This window comes from Petromyzon marinus, unplaced genomic scaffold, assembly GCF_048934315.1.
Source record: "Petromyzon marinus isolate PM22_M1 ecotype Great Lakes invasive population unplaced genomic scaffold, UKy_Petmar_22M1.pri1.0 PM_G_Scaffold_15, whole genome shotgun sequence".
NCBI lineage: Eukaryota > Metazoa > Chordata > Hyperoartia > Petromyzontiformes > Petromyzontidae > Petromyzon > Petromyzon marinus.
The window spans coordinates 663,568-689,613 of record NW_027422706.1 but is presented as its reverse complement, the minus strand read 5'-3'; the positions used below and the strand labels follow the sequence as shown (position 1 = coordinate 689,613).

At 44.4% G+C, this 26,046-nt stretch overlaps 1 protein-coding gene across 4 annotated transcripts in view; it reads left to right on the top strand.

The window, feature by feature from the left end:
- LOC142910659 (uncharacterized) overlaps positions 1-18,009 on the top strand; it is a 247,819-nt gene extending 229,810 nt beyond the window's left edge. For all 4 annotated transcript variants that reach the window (XM_076060023.1, XM_076060022.1, XM_076060020.1 and 1 more), the window contains one exon: positions 15,821-18,009. In XM_076060023.1, coding sequence (XP_075916138.1) covers positions 15,821-16,097 — 277 coding nt within the window. In that variant the 3' untranslated portion in view covers positions 16,098-18,009. The remainder of the gene's footprint in view (positions 1-15,820) is intronic.
- Positions 18,010-26,046: the final 8,037 nt, after the last annotated feature.

Here is a 26,046-nt window from a genome sequence, read left to right as displayed (position 1 = left end):
CAGACACTTACATGCAGACACTTACAAACACACACTGACATACAGACACTGAGACTTACATACAGACACTTACATACAGACATTTACATACAGACACTTACATAAAGACATTTACATACAGATACTGAGACACTTACATACAGACACTTACATACAGACACTTTTATACACACACTTACATACAGACACTTACATACAGGCACTTACATAGACACTTACATACAGACACTTACATACTGACACAAACAGACACTGAGACACTTACATACAGAAACTTACATACAAACACTTACATACAGACACTTACATACAGACACTTACATACAGACACTTACATACAGACACTTACATACAGACTCTTACATAAAGACACTTACATACAGACACTTAGACACTTACATACAGACACTTACATACAGACTCTTACATAAAGACACTTACATACAGACACTTAGACACTTACATACAGACACTTACATACAGACTCTTACATAAAGACACTTACATACAGACAATTACATACAAACACTTACATACAGACACTAAGACACTTACATACAGACACTTACATACATACACTTACATACAGACACTGAGACACTTACATACATATACTTACATACAGACACTTACATACAGACACTGAGACACTTACATACAGACACTTACATACAGACACTGAGACACTTACATACAGACACTTACATACAGACACATACAGACGTTGAGACACTTACATACAGACACTTACATACAGACACTTACATACAGACACGAAGACACTTACATACAGACACTTACATACAGACACTTACATACAGACTCTTACATACAGACACTTACAAACAGACACTTACATACAGAAACTTACACACAGACACTTACAGACACTTACATACAGCCACCTACATACAGAGACTTACATACAGACACTTACATACAGACACTTACATACAGACACGAAGACACTTACATACAGACACTTACATACTGACACTTACATACAGACACTTACATACAGACACTTACAAACAGACACTTACATACAGAAACTTACACACAGAAACTTACATACAGATACTTACATACAGACACTTACAGACACTTAAATACAGCCACCTACATACAGAGACTTACATACAGACACTTACATACAGACACCTACATACAGACACTTACCTACAGACACTGAGATATTTACATACAGACACTTACATACAAACACTTAACATACCGACACTTACATACAGACACTTATATACAGACACTTACATAGAGACACTTACATATAGACACTTACTTAGACACTTACTTACAGACACTGAGACACTTAAATACAGACACTTACATACAGACACTTACATGCAGACACTTACAAACACACACTGACATACAGACACTGAGACTTACATACAGACACTTACATACAGACATTTACATACAGACACTTACATAAAGACATTTACATACAGATACTGAGACACTTACATACAGACACTTACATACAGACACTTTTATACACACACTTACATACAGACACTTACATACAGGCACTTACATAGACACTTACATACAGACACTTACATACTGACACAAACAGACACTGAGACACTTACATACAGAAACTTACATACAAACACTTACATACAGACACTTACATACAGACACTTACATACAGACACTTACATACAGACACTTACATACAGACTCTTACATAAAGACACTTACATACAGACACTTAGACACTTACATACAGACACTTACATACAGACTCTTACATAAAGACACTTACATACAGACACTTAGACACTTACATACAGACACTTACATACAGACTCTTACATAAAGACACTTACATACAGACAATTACATACAAACACTTACATACAGACACTAAGACACTTACATACAGACACTTACATACATACACTTACATACAGACACTGAGACACTTACATACATATACTTACATACAGACACTTACATACAGACACTGAGACACTTACATACAGACACTTACATACAGACACTGAGACACTTACATACAGACACTTACATACAGACACATACAGACGTTGAGACACTTACATACAGACACTTACATACAGACACTTACATACAGACACGAAGACACTTACATACAGACACTTACATACAGACACTTACATACAGACTCTTACATACAGACACTTACAAACAGACACTTACATACAGAAACTTACACACAGACACTTACAGACACTTACATACAGCCACCTACATACAGAGACTTACATACAGACACTTACATACAGACACATACAGACACTTACATACACACACTTACATACAGACACTGAGACACTTACATACAGACACTTACATACAGACACTTACATACAGACACTGAGATATTTACATACAGACACTTACATACAAACACTTAACATACAGACACTTACATACAGACACTTATATACAGACACTTACATAGAGACACTTACATACAGACACTTACTTAGACACTTACTTACAGACACTGAGACACTTAAATACAGACACTTACATACAGACACTTACATACAGACACTTACATACCGACACAAACAGACACTGAGACACTTACATACAGACACTTACATACAAACACTTACATACAGACACTTACATACAGACACTTACATACAGACACTTACATACAGACCCTTACATACAAACACTTAGACACTTACATACAGACACTTACATACAGGCTCTTACATAAAGACACTTACATACAGACACTTAGACACTTACATACAGACACTTACATACAGACTCTTACATAAAGACACTTACATACAGACAATTACATACAGACACTTACATACAGACACTAAGACACTTACATACAGACACTTACATACAGACACTTACATACAGACACTCAGACACTTACATAGACACTTACATACAGACGCTTACATACACTTACATACAGACACTGAGACACTTACATACAGACACTTCCATACAGACACTGAGACACTTACATACAGACACTTACATACAGACACTTACATACAGACACTTACATACAGACACTGAGACACTTACATACAGACACTTACATACAGACACTGAGACACTTACATACAGACACTGAGACACTTACATACAGACACTTACATAAAGACACTGAGACACTTACATAGACACTTACATACAGACGCTCACATACAGACACTGAGACACTTACATATAGACACTTACATACAGACACATACAGACGCTGAGACACTTACATACAGACACTTACATACAGACACTTACATACAGACACGAAGACACTTACATACAGACACTTACATACAGACACTTACATACAGACACTTACATACAGACACTTACAAACAGACACTTACACACAGAAACTTACACACAGACACTTACATACAGACACTTACAGACACTTACATACAGCCACCTACATACAGAGACTTACATACAGACACATACAGACACTTACATACACACACTTACATACAGACACTGAGATATTTACATACAGACACTTACATACAAACACTTAACATACCGACACTTACATACAGACACTTATATACAGACACTTACATAGAGACACTTACATACAGACACTTACTTAGACACTTACTTACAGACACTGAGACACTTAAATACAGACACTTACATACAGACACTTACATACAGACACTTACAAACACACACTGACATACAGACACTGAGACTTACATACAGACACTTACATACAGACATTTACATACAGACACTTACATAAAGACATTTACATACAGATACTGAGACACTTACATACAGACACTTACATACAGACACTTTTATACACACACTTACATACAGACACTTACATACACGCACTTACATAGACACTTACATACAGACACTTACATACTGACACAAACAGACACTGAGACACTTACATACAGAAACTTACATACAAACACTTACATACAGACACTTACATACAGACACTTACATACAGACACTTACATACAGACCCTTACATACAAACACTTAGACACTTACATACAGACACTTACATACAGACTCTTACATAAAGACACTTACATACAGACACTTAGACACTTACATACAGACACTTACATACAGACTCTTACATAAAGACACTTACATACAGACACTTAGACACTTACATACAGACACTTACATACAGACTCTTACATAAAGACACTTACATACAGACAATTACATACAAACACTTACATACAGACACTAAGACACTTACATACAGACACTTACATACATACACTTACATACAGACACTGAGACACTTACATACATATACTTACATACAGACACTTACATACAGACACTGAGACACTTACATACAGACACTTACATACAGACACTGAGACACTTACATACAGACACTTACATACAGACACATACAGACGCTGAGACACTTACATACAGACACTTACATACAGACACTTACATACAGACACGAAGACACTTACATACAGACACTTACATACAGACACTTACATACAGACACTTACACACAGACATTTACATACAGATACTTGCATACAGACACTTACATACAGACACTGAGACACTTACATACAGACACTTACATACAGAAACTTACATACAGACAATTAACATACGGACACTTACATACAGACACTTACATACAGACACTTACATACAGACACTTACATACAGACACTGAGACACTTACATACAGACACTTACATACAGACACTTACATACAGACACTGAGATATTCACATACAGACACTTACATACAAACACTTAACATACAGACACTTACATACAGACACTTATATACAGACACTTACTTAGACATTTACTTACAGACACTGAGACACTTAAATACAAACACTTCCATACAGACACTTACATACAGACACTTACAAACACACACTGACATACAGACACTGAGACTTACATACAGACACTTACATACAGACACTTACATACAGAAACTTACATAAAGACATTTACATAAAGACACTTACATAGATACTGAGACACTTACATACAGACACTTACATACAGACACTTACATACAGACACTTACATATAGATACTTACATAGAGACACTTACATACAGAAACTTACATACAGACACTTACATACAGATACTTACATACAGACACTTACAGACACTTACATACAGACACTTACATACAGACACTTACATACAGACACATACAGACACTTGTATACAGACATTTACATACAGACCCTAAGACACTTACATACAGACACTTACACACAGACACTTACATACAGATGCTGAGACACTTACATACAGACACTTACATACAGACGCTGAGACACTTACATACAGACACTTACATACAGACACTTACATACAGACACTGAGACACTTACATACAGACACTTACATACAGACACTTACATACAGACACTTAGACATTTACTTAGAGACACTGAGACACTTAAATACAAACACTTACATACAGACACTTACATACAGACACTTACAAACACACTGACATACAGACACTGAGACTTACATACAGACACTTACATACAGACACTTACATACAGACACTTACATAAAGACATTTACATACAGATACTGAGACACTTACATACAGACACTTACATACAGACACTTACATACACACACTTACATACAGACACTTACATACAGGCACTTACATACAGACACTTACATAGACACTTACATACAGACACTTACATACTGACACAAACAGACACTGAGACACTTACATACAGACACTTACATACAGACACTTACATACAGACACTTACATACAGACACTTACATACTGACACTGTGACACTGACATAAAGACACTTACATACAGATACTTACATAGAGACACTTACATACAGAAACTTACATACAGACACTTACATACAGATACTTACATACAGACACTTACAGACACTTACATACAGACACTTACATACAGACACTTACATACAGACATACAGACACTTACATACAGACACTTACACACAGACCCTAAGACACTTACATACAGACACTTACACACAGACATTTACATACAGATACTTACATACAGACACTTACATACAGACACTTACATACAGACACTGAGACACTTACATACAGACACTTACATACAGAAACTTACATACAGACACTGAGATACTTACATACAGACACTTACATACAGACACTTAACATACAGACACTTACATACAGACACTTACATACAGACACTTACATACAGACACTGAGATATTCACATACAGACACTTACATACAAACACTTAACATACAGACACTTACATACAGACACTTACATACAGACACTTACTTAGACATTTACTTACAGACACTGAGACACTTAAATACAAACACTTACATACAGACACTTACATACAGACACTTACAAACACACACTGACATACAGACACTGAGACTTACATACAGACACTTACATACAGACACTTACATACAGACACTTACATACAGACACTTACATACAGATACTGAGACACTTACATACAGACACTTACATACAGACACTTACATACACACACTTACATACAAACACCTACATACAGGCACTTACATACAGACACTTACATAGACACTTACATACAGACACTTGCATACTGACACAAACAGACACTGAGACACTTACATACAGACACTTACATACAAACACGTACATACAGACACTTACATACAGACACTTACATAGAGACACTTACATACAGACCCTTACATACAGACACTTAGACACTTACATACAGACACTTACATACAGACTCTTACATAAAGACACTTACATACAGACACTTAGACACTTACATACAGACACTTACATACAGACTCTTACATAAAGACACTTACATACAGATAATTACATACAGACACTTACATACAGACACTAAGACACTTACATACAGACACTTACATACAGACACTTACATACAGACACTGAGACACCTACATAGACACTTACATACAGACGCTTACATACACTTACATACAGATACCGAGACACTTACATACATATACTTACATACAGACACTTACATACAGACACTTACATACAGACACTGAGACACTTACATACAGACACTTCCATACAGACACTGAGACACTTACATACAGACACTTACATACAGACACTTACATACAGACACTTACATACAGACACTGAGACACTTACATACAGACACTTACATACAGACACTGAGACACTTACATACAGACACTGAGACACTTACATACAGACACTTACATAAAGACACTGAGACACTTACATAGACACTTACATACAGATGCTTACATACAGACACTTACATACAGACACTGAGACACTTACATACAGACACTTACATACAGACACATACAGACGCTGAGACACTTACATACAGACACTTACATACAGACACTTACATACAGACACGAAGACACTTACATACAGACACTTACATACTGACACTTACATACAGACACTTACATACAGACACTTACAAACAGACACTTACATACAGAAACTTACACACAGACACTTACATACAGATACTTACATACAGACACTTACAGACACTTAAATACAGCCACCTACATACAGAGACTTACATACAGACACTTACATACAGACACTTACATACAGACACATACAGACACTTAGATACAGACACTTACATACAGACACTGAGACACTCACATACAGACACTTACATACAGACACTTACATACAGACACTGAGATATTTACATACAGACACTTACATACAAACACTTGACATACAGACACTTACATACAGACACTTATATACAGACACTTACATAGAAACACTTACATACAGACACTTACTTAGACACTTACTTACAGACACTGAGACACTTAAATACAAACACTTACATACAGACACTTACATACAGACACTTACAAACACACACTGACATACAGACACTGAGACTTACATACAGACACTTACATACAGACACTTACATACAGACACTTACATAAAGACATTTACATACAGATACTGAGACACTTACATACAGACACTTACATACAGACACTTACACACACTTACATACAAACACTTACATACAGGCACTTACATACAGACACTTACATAGACACTTACATACTCAAACTGTAAATGTGGATTAACTCTTCAACACACCGGTGGGCTGAAGTAGTGAATTATTTGTCTTTTGTCAACGTGACACTTTTTTTTGCTGATTGGCCGTGTCGGGTGGTGGAGGGTTACGACACATTTATAAATAAACGCGATCTAACCCAAAAACCTTTATTATGAATACAGACACTTACATACTGACACAAACAGACACTGAGACACGTACATACAGACACTTACATACAGACTCTTACATAAAGACACTTACATACAGACACTTACATACAGACACTTAGACACTTACATACAGACACTTACATACAGACTCTTACATAAAGACACTTACATACAGACACTTAGACACTTACATACAGACACTTACATACAGACTCTTACATAAAGACACTTACATACAGACAATTACATACAAACACTTACATACAGACACTAACACACTTACATACAGACACTTACATACATACACTTACATACAGACACTGAGACACTTACATACATATACTTACATACAGACACTTACATACAGACACTTACATACAGACACTGAGACACTTACATACAGACACTTCCATACAGACACTGAGACACTTACATACAGACACTTACATACAGACACTTACATACAGACACTTACATACAGACACTGAGACACTTACATATAGACACTTACATACAGACACTGAGACACTTACATACAGACACTTACATAAAGACACTGAGACACTTACATAGACACTTACATACAGACGCTTACATACAGACACTTACATACAGACACTGAGACACTTACATACAGACACTTACATACAGACACATACAGACGCTGAGACACTTACATACAGACACTTACATACAGACACTTACATACAGACACGAAGACACTTACATACAGACACTTACATACTGACACTTACATACAGACACTTACATACAGACACTTACAAACAGACACTTACATACAGAAACTTACACACAGACACTTACATACAGATACTTACATACAGACACTTACAGACACTTAAATACAGCCACCTACATACAGAGACTTACATACAGACACTTACATACAGACACTTACATACAGACACATACAGACACTTAGATACAGACACTTACATACAGACACTGAGACACTTACATACAGACACTTACATACAGACACTTACATACAGACACTGAGATATTTACATACAGACACTTACATACAAACACTTAACATACCGACACTTACATACAGACACTTATATACAGACACTTACATAGAGATACTTACATACAGACACTTACAAACACACACTGACATACAGACACTGAGACTTACATACAGACACTTACATACAACAACAACAACCGCCATTCGCCACTAAATGGCGGTGACGTCACCACGACGCTTGTGCCAGGCTATGTGCACCCTGAGGCCACGTGAAGTGTCGAACGCCCGCTGGCAGGAGGTCACGGGGCAGACCCAGGTGCCACGGGTCGACTGACTGAGATGACTGGCTGATGCACCACCTGTGCCCCCTACTGTGCCAACCTGCTGTGCTTTAGCCACCCGGCGCTCCGCTCGCTGTTGTGAGCGTCGCTCCTCCGCCCTCCGTTGTTGTTGGAGGGCGACTGCCTCCAACTGCCCAGTAGCATCCTTCACGAGCCTCCTCCACAGAGGCCGATCTTGACACCGCTGGTACCAGTCATCGGCAAGTCCACTCAGCTCCACGTCCTCCTGTACCACATCACTCCATCTCTTCTCTAGCCCGTGCCGCGCCCGCTTAGCCCCCTCAATCCGGCCAAACAAAAGCTGTTTCGGCATGCGGTGGCTGGGCATGCGGGCTACATGACCCAGCCATCGCAGCCTTGCCTGCCGGAGGAGCTCACCGATGGGACCCTGCCCAGATCTTTCAAGGATTTGTGAGCTCCTCACACAATCCAGTCTGGTTAAACCCAGGATGGATCGTAGGCAGGTCAGCCTAAATGTTTCTAACCGGCGAAGATGTTCCATTAGGGGGGTCCACGTTTCGCAAGCGTAGAGAAGGGAGGGAATGACCGTGGCCGAGAAGACCTGAAGCTTAGTGCGGAGCGACAGACCAGGTAGCTTCCACACAGCGTTACGCAACCGATGAAAAGATATTGCCGCTCGACTGATTCGGAGTGAGACCTCTGCTGTTAAACTGGAGCCAGTCATAAGCACACTGCCCAGGTATGGGAAACTATCCACTCTCTCCACAACTGCCCCATCACCGATTGGGAGTTGTGGGGGTGGAGTGTCCGATGGTACAAAATACCCAGGCAGGTGCTTAGTTTTGGTGGGGCTGATGGTAAGGCCCCACCTCTTAGTGGCACGCTCCAGTCTCAGCAGCAGCGTCTCCAACTCCTCCTCTGACTGAGCAGCTATTACCAAGTCATCAGCATACATAACGTGGTTGAGCAATAGGGAGCCATCCCTTGACCGCACCCGGGCATCGATTAGCCTCCCATTATATCTGTACCATATGGAGATTCCCCCGGTACAGCTATTGAAGGCTTCACGAACTACGTGGTCAAAATAGATGTTAAATAATGTGGGAGCCAGAGGACATCCCTGTCGCACCCCAAGGTGTACAGGGAATGGCTCTGACTCCCGGCCACGTAGTTTTACCCGGGCCCGCTCACCATCATGAAGGTCCTTAATGATTGTGAGCAGAGGGTCAGGTACTCCAAAAGCACGAAGAACGACCCAGAGCCCAGGCCTACTGATGGTATCATAGGCCTTGACCAGGTCAATAAAGCAGAGATGTAGGTCTTGTTGGAATTCCCTACACCTCTGCTGTAGCAGACGGACAGAAAATATGGCATCTGTGCAGGACCGCCCTTTCCTGAAACCGCATTGGGGCTCCGCAAGCCTCTCCTCAGCGTGCCTGGCAAGGCGATGCTGAATAATCCTTGCCAGGACCTTTCCCGGCACACTGAGGAGTGAGATGCCCCTGTAGTTGTTACAGTCTGTGCGGTCCCCCTTCTTAAAAAGGGGGACCACCAGGGCATCCTTCCAATCCTGCGGAACCCGTCCAGTGGTCCAGACTGTTGTTATGATGTCATATAGGGCAGTCTGTGCACAAACGCCACCCTCCCTCAGCATTTCGCTTGGGAGATCATCTCTGCCCGCTGCCTTTCCTGGTCTCAGACTCCGGATCGCCTTCAATACTTCCTCAGCAGATGGCACCTCAGCCAGCCACTCACAGGGGGTGACTTCATCCAATATTTGAGGCACTGCAGCCTCAGCAGGGTCATCCTCACTTTGTGCCACGATGTTTTCCTGGCTGTGGGATTTTCCCTCCCCCAGGACCTCACAAAAATGCTCAGCAAATCTGCGAACCTGTTCCTGGGGGTCGGAAATTGGATCACCGTTTTTTCCCCTAATGATGGTAATAGGTGTGGCGCTGCAGGTTACTTTTTTGATGGAGTTAAATAGCGATTTGTGATCACGGGCCACTGAGGCAGACTCCATCTCCTCAGCAACCCGCGACCACCACCCATCCTTGCAGCGCCTCACGGCTCTCCGAACCTCCGAGCGAAGGCTGCGGTAAGCCTCCTCATTCTCTGACGTGGGATTCTGTAGCCGATGACAGTGGGCCTGTCGCTTTTTCTCAACCATCCTGAACAACTCCTCTGTCATCCAGGGTGTCTGGGGAGGTCTGGACCGCGTACCCAAAGCAGCCATTGCAGCTGCATGAGTCACAGTCCTAAACCTCGCCCATTTACCCTCGACATCAGGAGGAGTCGGGGACGATGCCAATCCCAGCCGCAAGCGATGATGAAATTCTCGCTTGCAACTTTCATCAGATAACTGAGACCAGGCCACTTTAGGTTGGAATGGGGTCCTGGGTGTACACCCACCACCGGAGTGGAAGAATGGCAGGCGCATCTTACAGATGACTAGTCGATGGTCAGAGGGCAGATCAGCTCCACGGTAGGTCCTGGTGTCAAGGACATGGGCTCGCATTCGCTGGTCCGTCACTATGTAGTCCAGCAGATGTTCTTGCTTGGACCCGGCATGCATCCATGATGTTGTGTGGATGCGCCGATGCCGGAACAGCGTGTTGGTAATTACAAGCCCATGGGCTGCACAAAAATCTAGCAGCCTCCTACCGTTGTTATTGAGCTGATCTGGCCCATGCCCTCCAATCACTCCAGACCAGGTGCCAGTATCATGACCAACTCGGGCATTGAAGTCACCCAACATGATGACTCTATCCCGAGGGGCCACTTTAGCCAGCACCTGTGACAGGAGGTCATAGAAGGCATCTGACTCATCGGCTTTGCCTGCATCCCTCCACGGATGTTCATCTTCGGTGGGGGCATAAGTAACCACGACCACCATTCCTCGCCTCCGGTTGATGGGAAGGCGAGCCCAAAGTAGCCTAGGGCTTACAGCTTCCCACACCTCACCGCCACGCTCCCACGCCCCCTTCATTCTTTTGTTCAAAAGAAGACCCACACCCTGTTGTTTGGCAGTCTGCTGCCCCGAGTAGAGGACTGTCCACCCCTCATGGTGGCAGGAGCCAGAGCCGGTCCACCGGACCTCCTGAATGCCGCATAGATCCAGGCGGTACCGGTCCAGCTCCCGACAGAGGAGTGGCAGCCTCTCCTCTGCAGTGAGCGTTCGAACATTCCACGTGGCCACCCGTAGTGGCTTTTCGTTGTTTCTGGAGTAGCCCCGAGGGTAGGTATTCAATCTCCTGGCTCCGCCAATTGGGGTTTGGCCAGGAGACGTCATAGACGCCTGGCCCCCCGGGGCCTCCGGCACAAGCTTAGTTGTTACATATTTCACTTTAATTCGTGGTTTTGTGGTAATTAATTGAAGGTGGAGGGGTTACCAGCCCCTCGCACCCGTCCAGAGCCCCCGTTTAGCCCCTGTGGTGGACACATATGCCATGAGGGGAGGAGCCAATCAAAATTGGAACTCCCCCCACAGCACTGTCCACGACAGAGTTGCCCGTCCGGCACCGCGAGGAGGTAGGGGGTTGTTTTGCCGGACTTACATACAGACACTTACACACAGACATTTACATACAGATACTTACATACAGACACTTACATACAGACACTTCCATACAGACACTGAGACACTTACATACAGACACTTACATACAGACACTTACATACAGACACTGAGACACTTACATATAGACACTTACATACAGACACTGAGACACTTACATACAGACACTTACATAAAGACACTGAGACACTTACATAGACACTTACATACAGACACTTACATACAGACACATACAGACGCTGAGACACTTACATACAGACACTTACATACAGACACTTACATACAGACACGAAGACACTTACATACAGACACTTACATACTGACACTTACATACAGACACTTACATACAGACACTTACAAACAGACACTTACATACAGAAACTTACACACAGACACTTACATACAGATACTTACATACAGACACTTACAGACACTTAAATACAGCCACCTACATACAGAGACTTACATACAGACACTTACATACAGACACTTACATACAGACACATACAGACACTTAGATACAGACACTTACATACAGACACTGAGACACTTACATACAGACACTTACATACAGACACTTACATACAGACACTGAGATATTTACATACAGACACTTACATACAAACACTTAACATACCGACACTTACATACAGACACTTATATACAGACACTTACATAGAGATACTTACATACAGACACTTACAAACACACACTGACATACAGACACTGAGACTTACATACAGACACTTACATACAGACACTTACATACAGACACATACAGACGCTGAGACACTTACATACAGACACTTACATACAGACACTTACATACAGACACGAAGACACTTACATACAGACACTTACATACAAACACTTAACATACAGACACTTACATACAGACACTTACATACAGACACTTACATACAGACACTTACATACAGACTCTTACATAAAGACACTTACATACAGACACTTAGACACTTACATACAGACACTTACATACCGACTCTTACATAAAGACACTTACATACAGACACTTAGACACTTACATACAGACACTTACATACAGACTCTTACATAAAGACACTTACATACAGACAATTACATACAAACACTTACATACAGACACTAAGACACTTACATACAGACACTTACATACATACACTTACATACAGACACTGAGACACTTACATACATATACTTACATACAGACACTTACATACAGACACTGAGACACTTACATACAGACACTTACATACAGACACTGAGACACTTACATACAGACACTTACATACAGACACATACAGACGTTGAGACACTTACATACAGACACTTACATACAGACACTTACATACAGACACGAAGACACTTACATACAGACACTTACATACAGACACTTACATACAGACTCTTACATACAGACACTTACAAACAGACACTTACATACAGAAACTTACACACAGACACTTACATACAGATACTTACATACAGACACTTACAGACACTTACATACAGCCACCTACATACAGAGACTTACATACAGACACTTACATACAGACACATACAGACACTTACATACACACACTTACATACAGACACTGAGACACTTACATACAGACACTTACATACAGACACTTACATACAGACACTGAGATATTTACATACAGACACTTACATACAAACACTTAACATACAGACACTTACATACAGACACTTATATACAGACACTTACATAGAGACACTTACATACAGACACTTACTTAGACACTTACTTACAGACACTGAGACACTTAAATACAGACACTTACATACAGACACTTACATACAGACACTTACATACTGACACAAACAGACACTGAGACACTTACATACAGACACTTACATACAAACACTTACATACAGACACTTACATACAGACACTTACATACAGACCCTTACATACAAACACTTAGACACTTACATACAGACACTTACATACAGACTCTTACATAAAGACACTTACATACAGACACTTAGACACTTACATACAGACACTTACATACAGACTCTTACATACAGACACTTACATACAGACACTTAGACACTTACATACAGACACTTACATACAGACTCTTACATAAAGACCCTTACATACAGACAATTACATACAAACACTTACATACAGACACTAAGACACTTACATACAGACACTTACATACATATACTTACATACAGACACTGAGACACTTACATACATATACTTACATACAGACACTTACATACAGACACTTACATACAGACACTGAGACACTTACATACAGACACTTCCATACAGACACTGAGACACTTATATACAGACACTTACATACAGACACTTACATACAGACACTGAGACACTTACATACAGACACTTACATACAGACACTGAGACACTTACATGCAGACGGCACCCGCCCCGACAGTCCGCCAGGGCCTTTACGGGTGATTCTTTGTCTCCGTCTGTCCCTTCATCTCACTCCCTTAACCCGCAACGCCTCAAAGCGCACCTAGCCTGGCGCGTGTCGTCATTGCGGCGGTTGCCGTCGCGACGGTCGTCGTCGTCGTGCTACGGCGGCACACTGACGCCATGCGGGGGATCGTTGTTTGGCCACGCAGAGAAGGCGGCGGCGGCGGCGGCGGGCCGGGCCAGCTGGGCCGCTCCGGCCGCGATCCTCGCCGTGTCCCTCGCCCTGGTGGCCACGCTGCTGCTGCTGCTCTACCGCCACCGCCGTCAGCGTCAGCGGACGTCGACGGTGCCCGCGGGGTCGTCTGTGTGACGACCTGCCGCTGTGCCCCCCCCACCACCCCCCCCGCTACCCCCCCACTACCCCCCCACTACCCTCCACCACCCCCCTACTACCCCCCCACCACCCCCCCACTAACCCCCCACTAACCCCCCCACTACCCACATGCGTGCAGGGAGGATCCCCCCACGCTCCCCAAGGCACCGCGGAGAAACGCGGAGGGTGACCGTGGCTACGTGAGTGTAGTGTAGTGTATAGTGTAGTGTATAGTGTAGTGTAGTGTGTAGTAGTGTATAGTGTAGTGTATGGTGTGTGTAGTGTATAGTGTAGTGTATAGTGTAGTGTATAGTAGTGTAGTGTATAGTTGTGCAGTGTATAGTGTAGTGTATAGTGTAGTGTATAGTAGTGTAGTGTATAGTAGTGTATAGTGTGAGGTGTAGTGTGTAGTGTATAGTGTATAATAGTGTAGTGTATAGTGTATAGTGTAGTGTGTAGTGTAGTGTATAGTGTAGTGTGTAGTAGTGTATAGTGTAGTGTATAATAGTGTAATGTATAGTGTATGGTGTAGTGTATAGTGTAGTGTATAGTGTATGGTGTAGTGTGTAGTGTATAGTGTAGTGTGTAGTGTAGTGTGTAGTGTATAGTGTAGTGTATAGTGTAGTGTGTAGTGTATAGTGTAGTGTATAGTATAGTGTATAGTGTAGTGTATAGTAGTGTAGTGTATAGTGTAGTGTAAAGTGTGTAGTGTAGTATATAGTAGTGTAGTGTATAGTGCAGTGTATAGTAGTGTAGTGTATAGTAGTGTATAGTGTAGTGTATAGTGTAGTGTATACTTGTGTATAGTGTGAGGTGTAGTGTATAGTGTAGTGTATAGTGTAGTATATAGTGTAGTGTGTAGTGTAGTGTATAGTGTAGTGTATAATGTAGTGTATAGTGTAATGTATAGTGTAGTGTATAATAGTGTAGTGTATATTGTAGTGTAGTGTATAGTGTAGTGTGTAGTAGTGTGTAGTGTAGTGTATAGTGTAGTGTATAGTGTTGTGTATAATAGTGTAGTGTATAGTGTATGGTGTAGTGTGTAGTGTATAGTGTAGTGTATAGTGTAGTGTATAGTGTAGTGTGTAGTGTAGTGTATAGTGTAGTTTAGTGTGTAGTGTAGTGTATAGTGTAGTATATAGTAGTGTAGTGTATAGTGTAGTATATAGTGAAGTGTGTAGTGTATAGTGTAGTGTAGTGTGTAGTGTATAGTGTAGTGTATAGTAGTGTATAGTGTAGTGTATAGTGTAGTGTATAGTGTAGTGCATATACAGAGAAACAGTTAGACTCGACCTAAAGCTTTCGTGACTGCAGGAATTTATTTTCTTTGGGTCTTTCGGTAAAGTTGTGCCCACTTTGTTTATGACCCTTGGGCTACACCCAACTTTAAAACAGCCTGCTGCCTGCTCAGCAGCTTTCTTCCCCCTCGTTTCTCCTCCTGATGACGATTGCCAAAATAATACCCACAGACTCACCACACAGAGACCCACAGACTCACCACACAGAGTCCCATAGACTCACCACACGAAGAGCTCTCTCTGTTACTGGACGCAGTTTTTTGTTATTTTATTTTAGACTCGCGACGGTCTCTCACCTCCCAGCGCTTTCTCCCAGCTTGTGGTGTGCCGCTGGACGGGAGGCGACTGGGCGTCGTGCCAGGGAGCCAGGGGGAGGGGGGTGGGGGGAGAATTTAAATTCGCCCTCGCGTGGCCGGGGGTCAACGAGCGGCGACATCGGCACGGTCCATCACGACGTCCGGCACGGAGAGGGAGTTCCGCACGTGCCGGCCGGCGGTTTGTATTATTGTTTTATCGGGGCGACAAGCGGCGTCACGATGGCGCGTACAACACCGTGAGCCTTCGTGCGCCCTGTCAGCGTCTCGGTTTTTTATTTCTTCCCAAACCCGGCCAGTTTCATCGGCCGCTCCCGCGATGCCGCGGTACTTTCATAGTTTGACGCTGTTGGTTTTCGGCGAACCGATATCATCCGGGTTAGATTGTGTAAATAAATCAATGTACAAATGTGGCTGTCGCCTGATGAAGCTGGTTGTTGTGATTACTGGCGAAATGTCACGGTATCCAGAGTGCAAATGTTGTTTCTGGGCTTGCCAACCCACCAGTGTGCTGTACTAGTGTACTACACTACACTTTACACTACACTACACACTATATATACTACACTATGTATACTACACTATACACTACACTATACACTACACTACACACTATATATACTACACTATGTATACTACACTATACACTACACTATACACTACACTATACACTACACTATACACTACACACTATACTACACTATGTATACTACACTATACACTACACTAGACACTACACTACACTATACACTACACTATATACTACACTATATATACTACACTACGCACTATACACTACACACTATATATACTACACTATACTATACACTACACACTATATATACTACACTACACTATACACTACACTATACACTACACTACACACTATATATACTACACTATACACTACTATACACTATATATACTACACTATACTACACTGCACTATACACTACACTATATATACTACACTATACACTACACTATACAGTACACACTATACTATACACTACACTACACACTATATATACTACACTATATATACTACACTATACACTACACTACACAATATATACTACACTATATATACTGCACTATACACTATATACTACACCACACTATATACACTACACTATACACTACACACTATACACTACACTATACACTACGACACTACATTAGTAGGATCCGTCGATAATTGTTCACGTCATTGTTTTGTGATGTTCTTACTTCTGTCCGTTCACACAGAGCCTTACCGCTTATTCATATTCTCTGTTTTTTTCAGTAAAGTCACAGAATCAGAGACATAGACTCACACGGAGAGCCATCGACTCACACAGAGATCCACAGAATCACAGAGCCATCGACTCACACGGAGAGCCACAGAATCAGAGAAATAGACTCACACGGAGAGCCATCGACTCACACAGCCACAGACTCAGAGCCATAGACTCACACGGAGAGCCACAGAATCACAGAGACAGACTCACATGGAGAGCCACAGAATCAGAGACATAGACTCACACGGAGAGCCATTGACTCACAGAGCCACAGACTCACAGAGCCATCGACTCACACAGAGAGCCACAGACGCAGAGCCATAGACTCACACAGAGCCATCGACTCACACAGAGAGCCATCGACTCACGCAGAGAGCCACAATGACAGAGCCATCGACTCACACAGAGAGCCACAGACTCATAGCCATAGACTCACACTGAGAGCCACAGAATCAAAGACAGACTCACACGGAGAGCCATCGACTCACACAGAGAGCCACACACTCACAGAGCCATCAACTCACACGGAGAGACAGAATCACAGACTCACACAGAGACCCATAGACTCGCGCGCAGCCAAAACAAAGTACAAAACAATTCACGGCCAAACACATCCGAAGAGAGGCGCCCGACAGACACCCGAGTTCGATTCCCGCTCACGGATGCACCCTACCCAACACCATCAAAGACGTAACCGGTCCCTCTGGGGTTGGGGGGGGGGAGGGGGGGAGAGACAAAGGCGGCCAGGCGTGGTTGCTGGCTCACACACCCCCCCCCCCCCCGTCTCGTGTGACGTCTTTAAATTTAAAGCGCTGAAGCTTGCGCGTGGCTTGACAATGGCGCTTTTTAGTGGATGCACACGCGTGGTGATCGCACTTTGTTGAAACACATTCCTGCGGAGGGAGCTGGTAGGAACGTTGGGTTGCTCGGTCAATGGCCAGGGTCAACGGCGGCACCACGTGGTGCATTCAGCAAATATGCCCATCTGTGAGGGCGGGCACAAGCCGGCGTGAGTAGGTTAAACGTTGAGTTTTAAAAGGGCACCACGGGGTGACCAGCCCCTCCCCACCCAGCCCCACCCCTCCCACCCCCACCCAGCCCCACCCTCCCCACCCAGCCCCTCCCCACCCTCTCCATCCAGCCCCTCCCCACCCAGCCCCACCCCTCCCACCCCCCACCCAGCCCCACCCTCCCCACCCAGCCACTTCCCACCCCTCTCCACCCAGCCCCACCCCTCCCATTTTATCCGGGTGTTCAGATACATGCGTACAGACATCCACAGACATACACAATTAATCCCCTGCCTCCTGTGAGAATTAACCCCGGTCGGGCTTCCGGTACTGCGCTGCGCTGCCCACGCGCTCCGCCTCGCGGCACGGGGGGGCCGCGCGGCACGAGCCGTGAAGAAAACCCAAAAAAATGAAAAAAATCCTTCTAGAAAAGAAGAGAAGGGGGGGGGGGGTTACGTTAAACAAAGCATAAAAAAATCCCCAAAAAAACGAAATGATGAACGGAACCAAGTTGCCGAATCCAGCGAGTCTTCTGATCCTTAAAAAAACGAGAGGACAGTGACAGAGGCAGGCAGGGAGAGAGGCATGGCACAGGGAGAGAGAGAGAGGGGCAGTGAAAGCAGCAGCAGCAGAGGGAGGAAGAAGCTCGTCATTGAAGAGGAGTGAGGAGGCGAAAAAAAAGAGATGGAGAGAGGCGAGGGGGGAGGAAGAGGAACGGAACGAGAGGCATGGAGGGGAGGAAGGGGAGAGGGACCAGAGAATCCTCCTCCCACACGATATTTTATTACGTGGCGGGCCATCGCCAGGTCAGGTGAGAGAGTTGATGGTGGTGGTGATGGCGATATTGTCGACGATGTTAATGATGGTGGTGATGATGGTGATGGTTGTGATGGTTATGATGGTGATGATGGTGATGATGGTGACGATGGTGGTGATGATGGTAGTGGTGGTGGTAATGGTGGTGCTGGTGACGGTTGTGATGGTGGTGATGCTGGTACGTTGACGACAATAACGGTAAATCGTCCTCTGCAGACAGAGGGCTTCCAAGCTGCAGATCGTGGGGATGAAAGGGCTTGGAGCTGAGGTTGTGAAGAACCTCATTCTGGCTGGAGTGAAGTCCGTGACATTTCTAGATAAGGTATGGTACTATAATAAAGCTTGATTCCAAGCACTACTTACAAATATTTTTCATTATAACTGCTATTTGTGCACACACTCAGTTCTCAGTGGTCTGGATACGGCCTCAGAGCTTTTGCACAAATACATTCACACGTTTACGTGTTGTTAAATGTTATGTTGTGGAGTTGTGGTGCCGCCGCAGCGGAGCCGCGCCCACCACCGTGACGCCGTCACCGATGCCTCGGATTTCCCGCCACTCTCCCGGAGCCGGTGCCTTCTCAGACGTCCGCGTTGTGGCCCCTGCACAGTCGTGAGGCCGCTGCAGCAGGGCCGCTCTGCCGAGGTCGTGCCCACCACCGCAAAGCCGCCACCGGGGGATGTCGACGCTGACGCTGCGCACCCTCACCACCCCCCCCCCCCACACGAACGTACACACGCCCCACGTAGAGCCAGGAGGGGAGGTCACCCGGCTGATAGGTTTTTGTCCAGAAGTCCCTAATGGGATCGAACTTCATGGTTTCCTGCGGCCGGGAAATTGGGCGATCTTCCCCCTGTAGCTGACATGCACTGCGGCGCCGCGACCTAATATTAAAGTTGCATGGTCACGGCAAGGGCCATCGAACCACCGCGAGTGGAGCCACACACGCACAAGCACGGGTCAGTGGACTGGTAGCGGGAGAACAGAGAGCGGACATCGGTGAGATCACTGCGGCGACGTCACCCGAGCTGGGATCCGGGCATCGATAGGGCGGGAGAATCCGAGCCCCTGATTGGACGGGAGGCCAAGGGTCTGAAAGAGCAAAAATTCCTTTGTTGTAGGTAGAATAAAAGGAGGGGGGCTGGGGTAGCAGGGGGGTTCTTCTTGTTCAAGATCATCGCGGTCCCGGGAGCAGGAGAGTCAGCCATCCGAGACGTCCGTGAGACGTACTCCAGCATCGGCAGGGTCGCCGCCTCATTTCCTTACAGCGGTCAGTACATCGGGGAGAAGTAAGTACGAGTGAGAGAAGCGTAAGTTTAGGCATTTTAAATCCAGGATAGAGAGCGGGGCGAGCGGTAGGGGAAATCGACCCGAAGACCTCCGAGGGATAGCTTAGCGTCCACTGACCATACCATCACAGGTAAATAAAATTCGCTAGTGGGGGGATAAAACTGTGTTGCGTGGTCGTTTCGGGAGTGTGAAGTGGAGGGCAGTGTGCGCTGGGTGTCTACGTGTATGCGCAGCTGTGCACCTCGGGACGAAGCGTGGGGGTGTTTACGTGCCCGCAGGATTGCTCACAATAGTGCTTAGCGATCGCGTACCTGGGTGGCGGTGCCGCGGTCACGCACCCGCACACGGGTCTGGTCGCGAGATAGCGAGTTAGAGCGCCGAGCGCGCGCGTATTCGCGCGACTGTTTGAGCGGGACCTTTAACTCAGAGCCAAGCGAGCGTCCCCAATCAGCGGCGCGCGCACGGCAGAAACCCCGCCCGCCCGTCCCCCGGCTCCAACCCCTTCGTGTGCGATTGGTCTGTTTACGGGCAGAGGGTAGGGGCGTGTTTGTTATTGTCGGCACGCGTGAAGCGCGGGTGGGAGGGAAACACGCGCCGCGCCTGTTTGTTTAGGGCGGTACGGACATTTACTGGCGAGCGCGCTCACAGCCCCACCCCGCCGTTGCACAGTGTAACACATCGCAAGCGCGAAGCGTACGAGCTGCTAATTAAACTATGCAAACGCGGTCGACATCCCAGGCAGAGGTACAGGGGGGCGAGACGTTAGGGGTCGTTAGTCTGGACCTGACAGAGCAGCCGGGGGGTAGCGGTGTGAGTGGAACGGGGGAGTCGGTGGGCAGCGGCCCCGACAATTCAGTGATGGCGGGGGACGGTAGCCCCCACACTTTCATGTTACTGTTTAAATAGAAGGAAGACGTCGTAATGACCCAACGTCACCTATTTCACGGCGTGACTCCACAGGTGAGCCAGGTGATAGGTTTAAGTCTTCTCGACCATTGCCTTGACCTTTGCTAAGATTGGCCAAATAAGCGGATTCTTTACTCATCCATCCCTCCAAGTTGGCTGTATCACTTGGGGCAGCTAATACCCACATTAGAATGAGCCAGCACCGTTTTTAATGACAGACAGTAAAATGGAATGATGGATTGATTAATTGATATCAATATCGATTTCGCATTTAATTAAGCATGCTTTGAATCGAATATGAAAACAATGGATTATTTTGATCTGAATGTTTATGCAATGGGCCCAAAATCACCACAATGTTATTAAAAAACGGATAGATGATTTTATTTAAATTGCGGCAATTCATCTAATCATGAGGTGTAACTAGTGACATCATTGTTACACCTACATCAGAGAGCCACCTTGCATTTTTCGTTTAACTTAATTTGGATTCGACCAACTCTGAGAGTGAGATATAAGTAGCACATGTCAGATGACTGACACGCATTGAACTGCTCTAATGGAGCACAGGAATGTGCTGGTTAAGTGTGACCTCTTGAAGAGATGCCAGAAGATATTCTCGTGTTTCTTGTGGCATCTTTCCAAATTGAGACATCGATCTGCTGCCAGTAGGAATTTCCCTGCCTTGTGTATTGGCTTCGATATTACAATTTGGAACATAAATAGTTATGCATCCAGAAAAATAGTAAAATAAAAAATACAACTGCACATTAAGCATGTGCTCAGACACATTTGGCTAATCAGGGTGGAGTCTAAGGTGAAACTGGCTGTTTCCTACTGGAAAATTGATTAAGTAACTGTACTCTTTGTTTTACTGTAACCATCTCTGCGTGAAAAAAATTGCATTTGATCACTTTTATTGAATAATTGCCTTTAACATTCAGTTTGAGTTAGACTAGTGTTGTGTATAGTGTATAGTGTTGTGTAGTGTATAGTGTAGTGCATAGTGTAGTGTAGTAGTGTACAGTAGTGTATAGTGTAGTGTATAGTAGTGTATAGTGTAGTGTACAGTAGTGTATAGTGTTGTGTAGTGTATAGTGTAGTGCATAGTGTAGTGTAGTAGTGTACAGTAGTGTATAGTAGTGTATAGTGTAGTGTATAGTAGCATAGTGTAGTCTATAGTGTAGTGTATAGTAGTGTATAGTGTAGTGTATAGTAGTGTATAGGGTAGTGTATAGTAGTGTATAGTGTAGTATACAGTGTAGTGTACATTAGTGTATAGTGTAGTGTATAGTGTAGTGTATAATAGTATAGTGTAGTGTATAGTGTAGTGTATAGTGTAGTGTATAGTAGTGTGTAGTGTAGTGTATAGTGTAGTGTATAGTGTAGTGTATAGTGTAGTGTATAGTAGTGCAGTGCATAGCCAGAGGGTTCCTCTGCAACCCCCACAGGTAGAAGGGGCAGTGAGTCGAGGAACAGATGGAGATTAGTCCACCACACTCTGCCTGGGGTAGGGGTGTTCCCTCACACGTTGGACATGAGGTAGATCTCCTTCACGGCCTCCTGGCTGCGGCAGTTCAGCCTCATGAGGTCCATGGTGGTGTAGCTGAGAAGGTTCCCACGTTTGCTCACCTGGTGAGTGAGGGGTGGTGAGTGGTGGTGAGTGGTGAGTGAGGGGTGTGGTGAGTGAGGTGTGGTGAGTGGTGAGTGAGGGGTGGTGAGTGGTGAGTGGTGAGTGAGGGGTGGTGAGTGAGGGGTGGTGAGTGGTGAGTGCGGTGTGGTGAGTGGTGTGTGAGGGTGGTGAGTGATGAGTGAGGGTGGTGAGTGGTGAGTGAGGGGTGGTGAGTGGTGAGTGGTGAGTGAGGGGTGGTGAGTGAGGGGTGGTGAGTGGTGAGTGCGGTGTGGTGAGTGGTGAGTGAGGGTGGTGAGTGATGAGTGAGGGTGGTGAGTGGTGAGTGAGGGGTGGTGAGTGGTGAGTGAGGGGTGTGGTGAGTGGTGCGCTGAGTGGTGGTGAGTGGTGGGGTGAGGGTTGGGTGAGTGAGGGGTGTGGTGAGTGGTGGGCTGAGGGGTGAGACTCACACATAGACACATAGACTCACACGTAGACACATAGACTCACACATAGACACATAGACTCACACATAGACACATAGACTCACACATAGACACATAGACTCACACATAGACACATATACTCACACAAAGACACATAGACTCACACATAGACACAGACTCACACATAGTCCCACACCTAGACACATAGACTCACACATAGACACAGACTCACACATAGACACAGACTCACACATAGTCTCACACCTAGACACATAGACTCACACATAGACTCACACATAAACACAGACTCACACCTTTACACATAGACTCACACCTAGACACAGACTCACACCTATACACATAGACTCACACCTAGACACATAGACTCACACATAGACTCTGGGTCTATGAGTGGTGAGTCTGTGAGTGGTGAGTCTATGAGTGGTGAGTCTGTGAGTGGTGAGTCTGAGTCTCTGTGTGATGAGTCTATGGGTCTCTGTGTGGTGAGTCTGTGGGTCTCTATGTGATGAGTCTATGGGTCTCTGTGTGGTGAGTCTATGGGTCTCTGTGTGATGAGTCTATGGGTCTCTGTGTGATGAGTCTATGGGTCTCTGTGCGATGAGTCTATGGGTCTCTGTGTGGTGAGTCTATGGGTCTCTGTGTGGTGAGTCTATGGGTCTCTGTGCGATGAGTCTATGGGTCTCTGTGCGATGAGTCTATGAGTCTGTGTGGTGAGTCTATGGGTCTCTGTGTGATGAGTCTATGGGTTTCTGTGTGATGAGTCTATGGGTCTCTATGTGATGAGTCTATGGGTCTCTATGTGATGAGTCTATGAGTCTGTGTGGTGAGTCTATGGGTCTCTGTGTGGTGAATCTGTGAGTCTCTGTGCGTTGACCTTGATGAAGACCTCTGGCAGACGCTGTTCGGGCTGCAGGGAGTGAGCGGACGTCTGGATGTAAAAGCCACGCACGGCGCTGTAGCTCATGGACATGGGCAGGTTGTGAATCTCGGAGAGCTGTTTGATGATCTCTGGGAGAGAGAGAATGGGCAGGTTGTGAATCTCGGAGAGCTGTTTGATGATCTCTGGGAGAG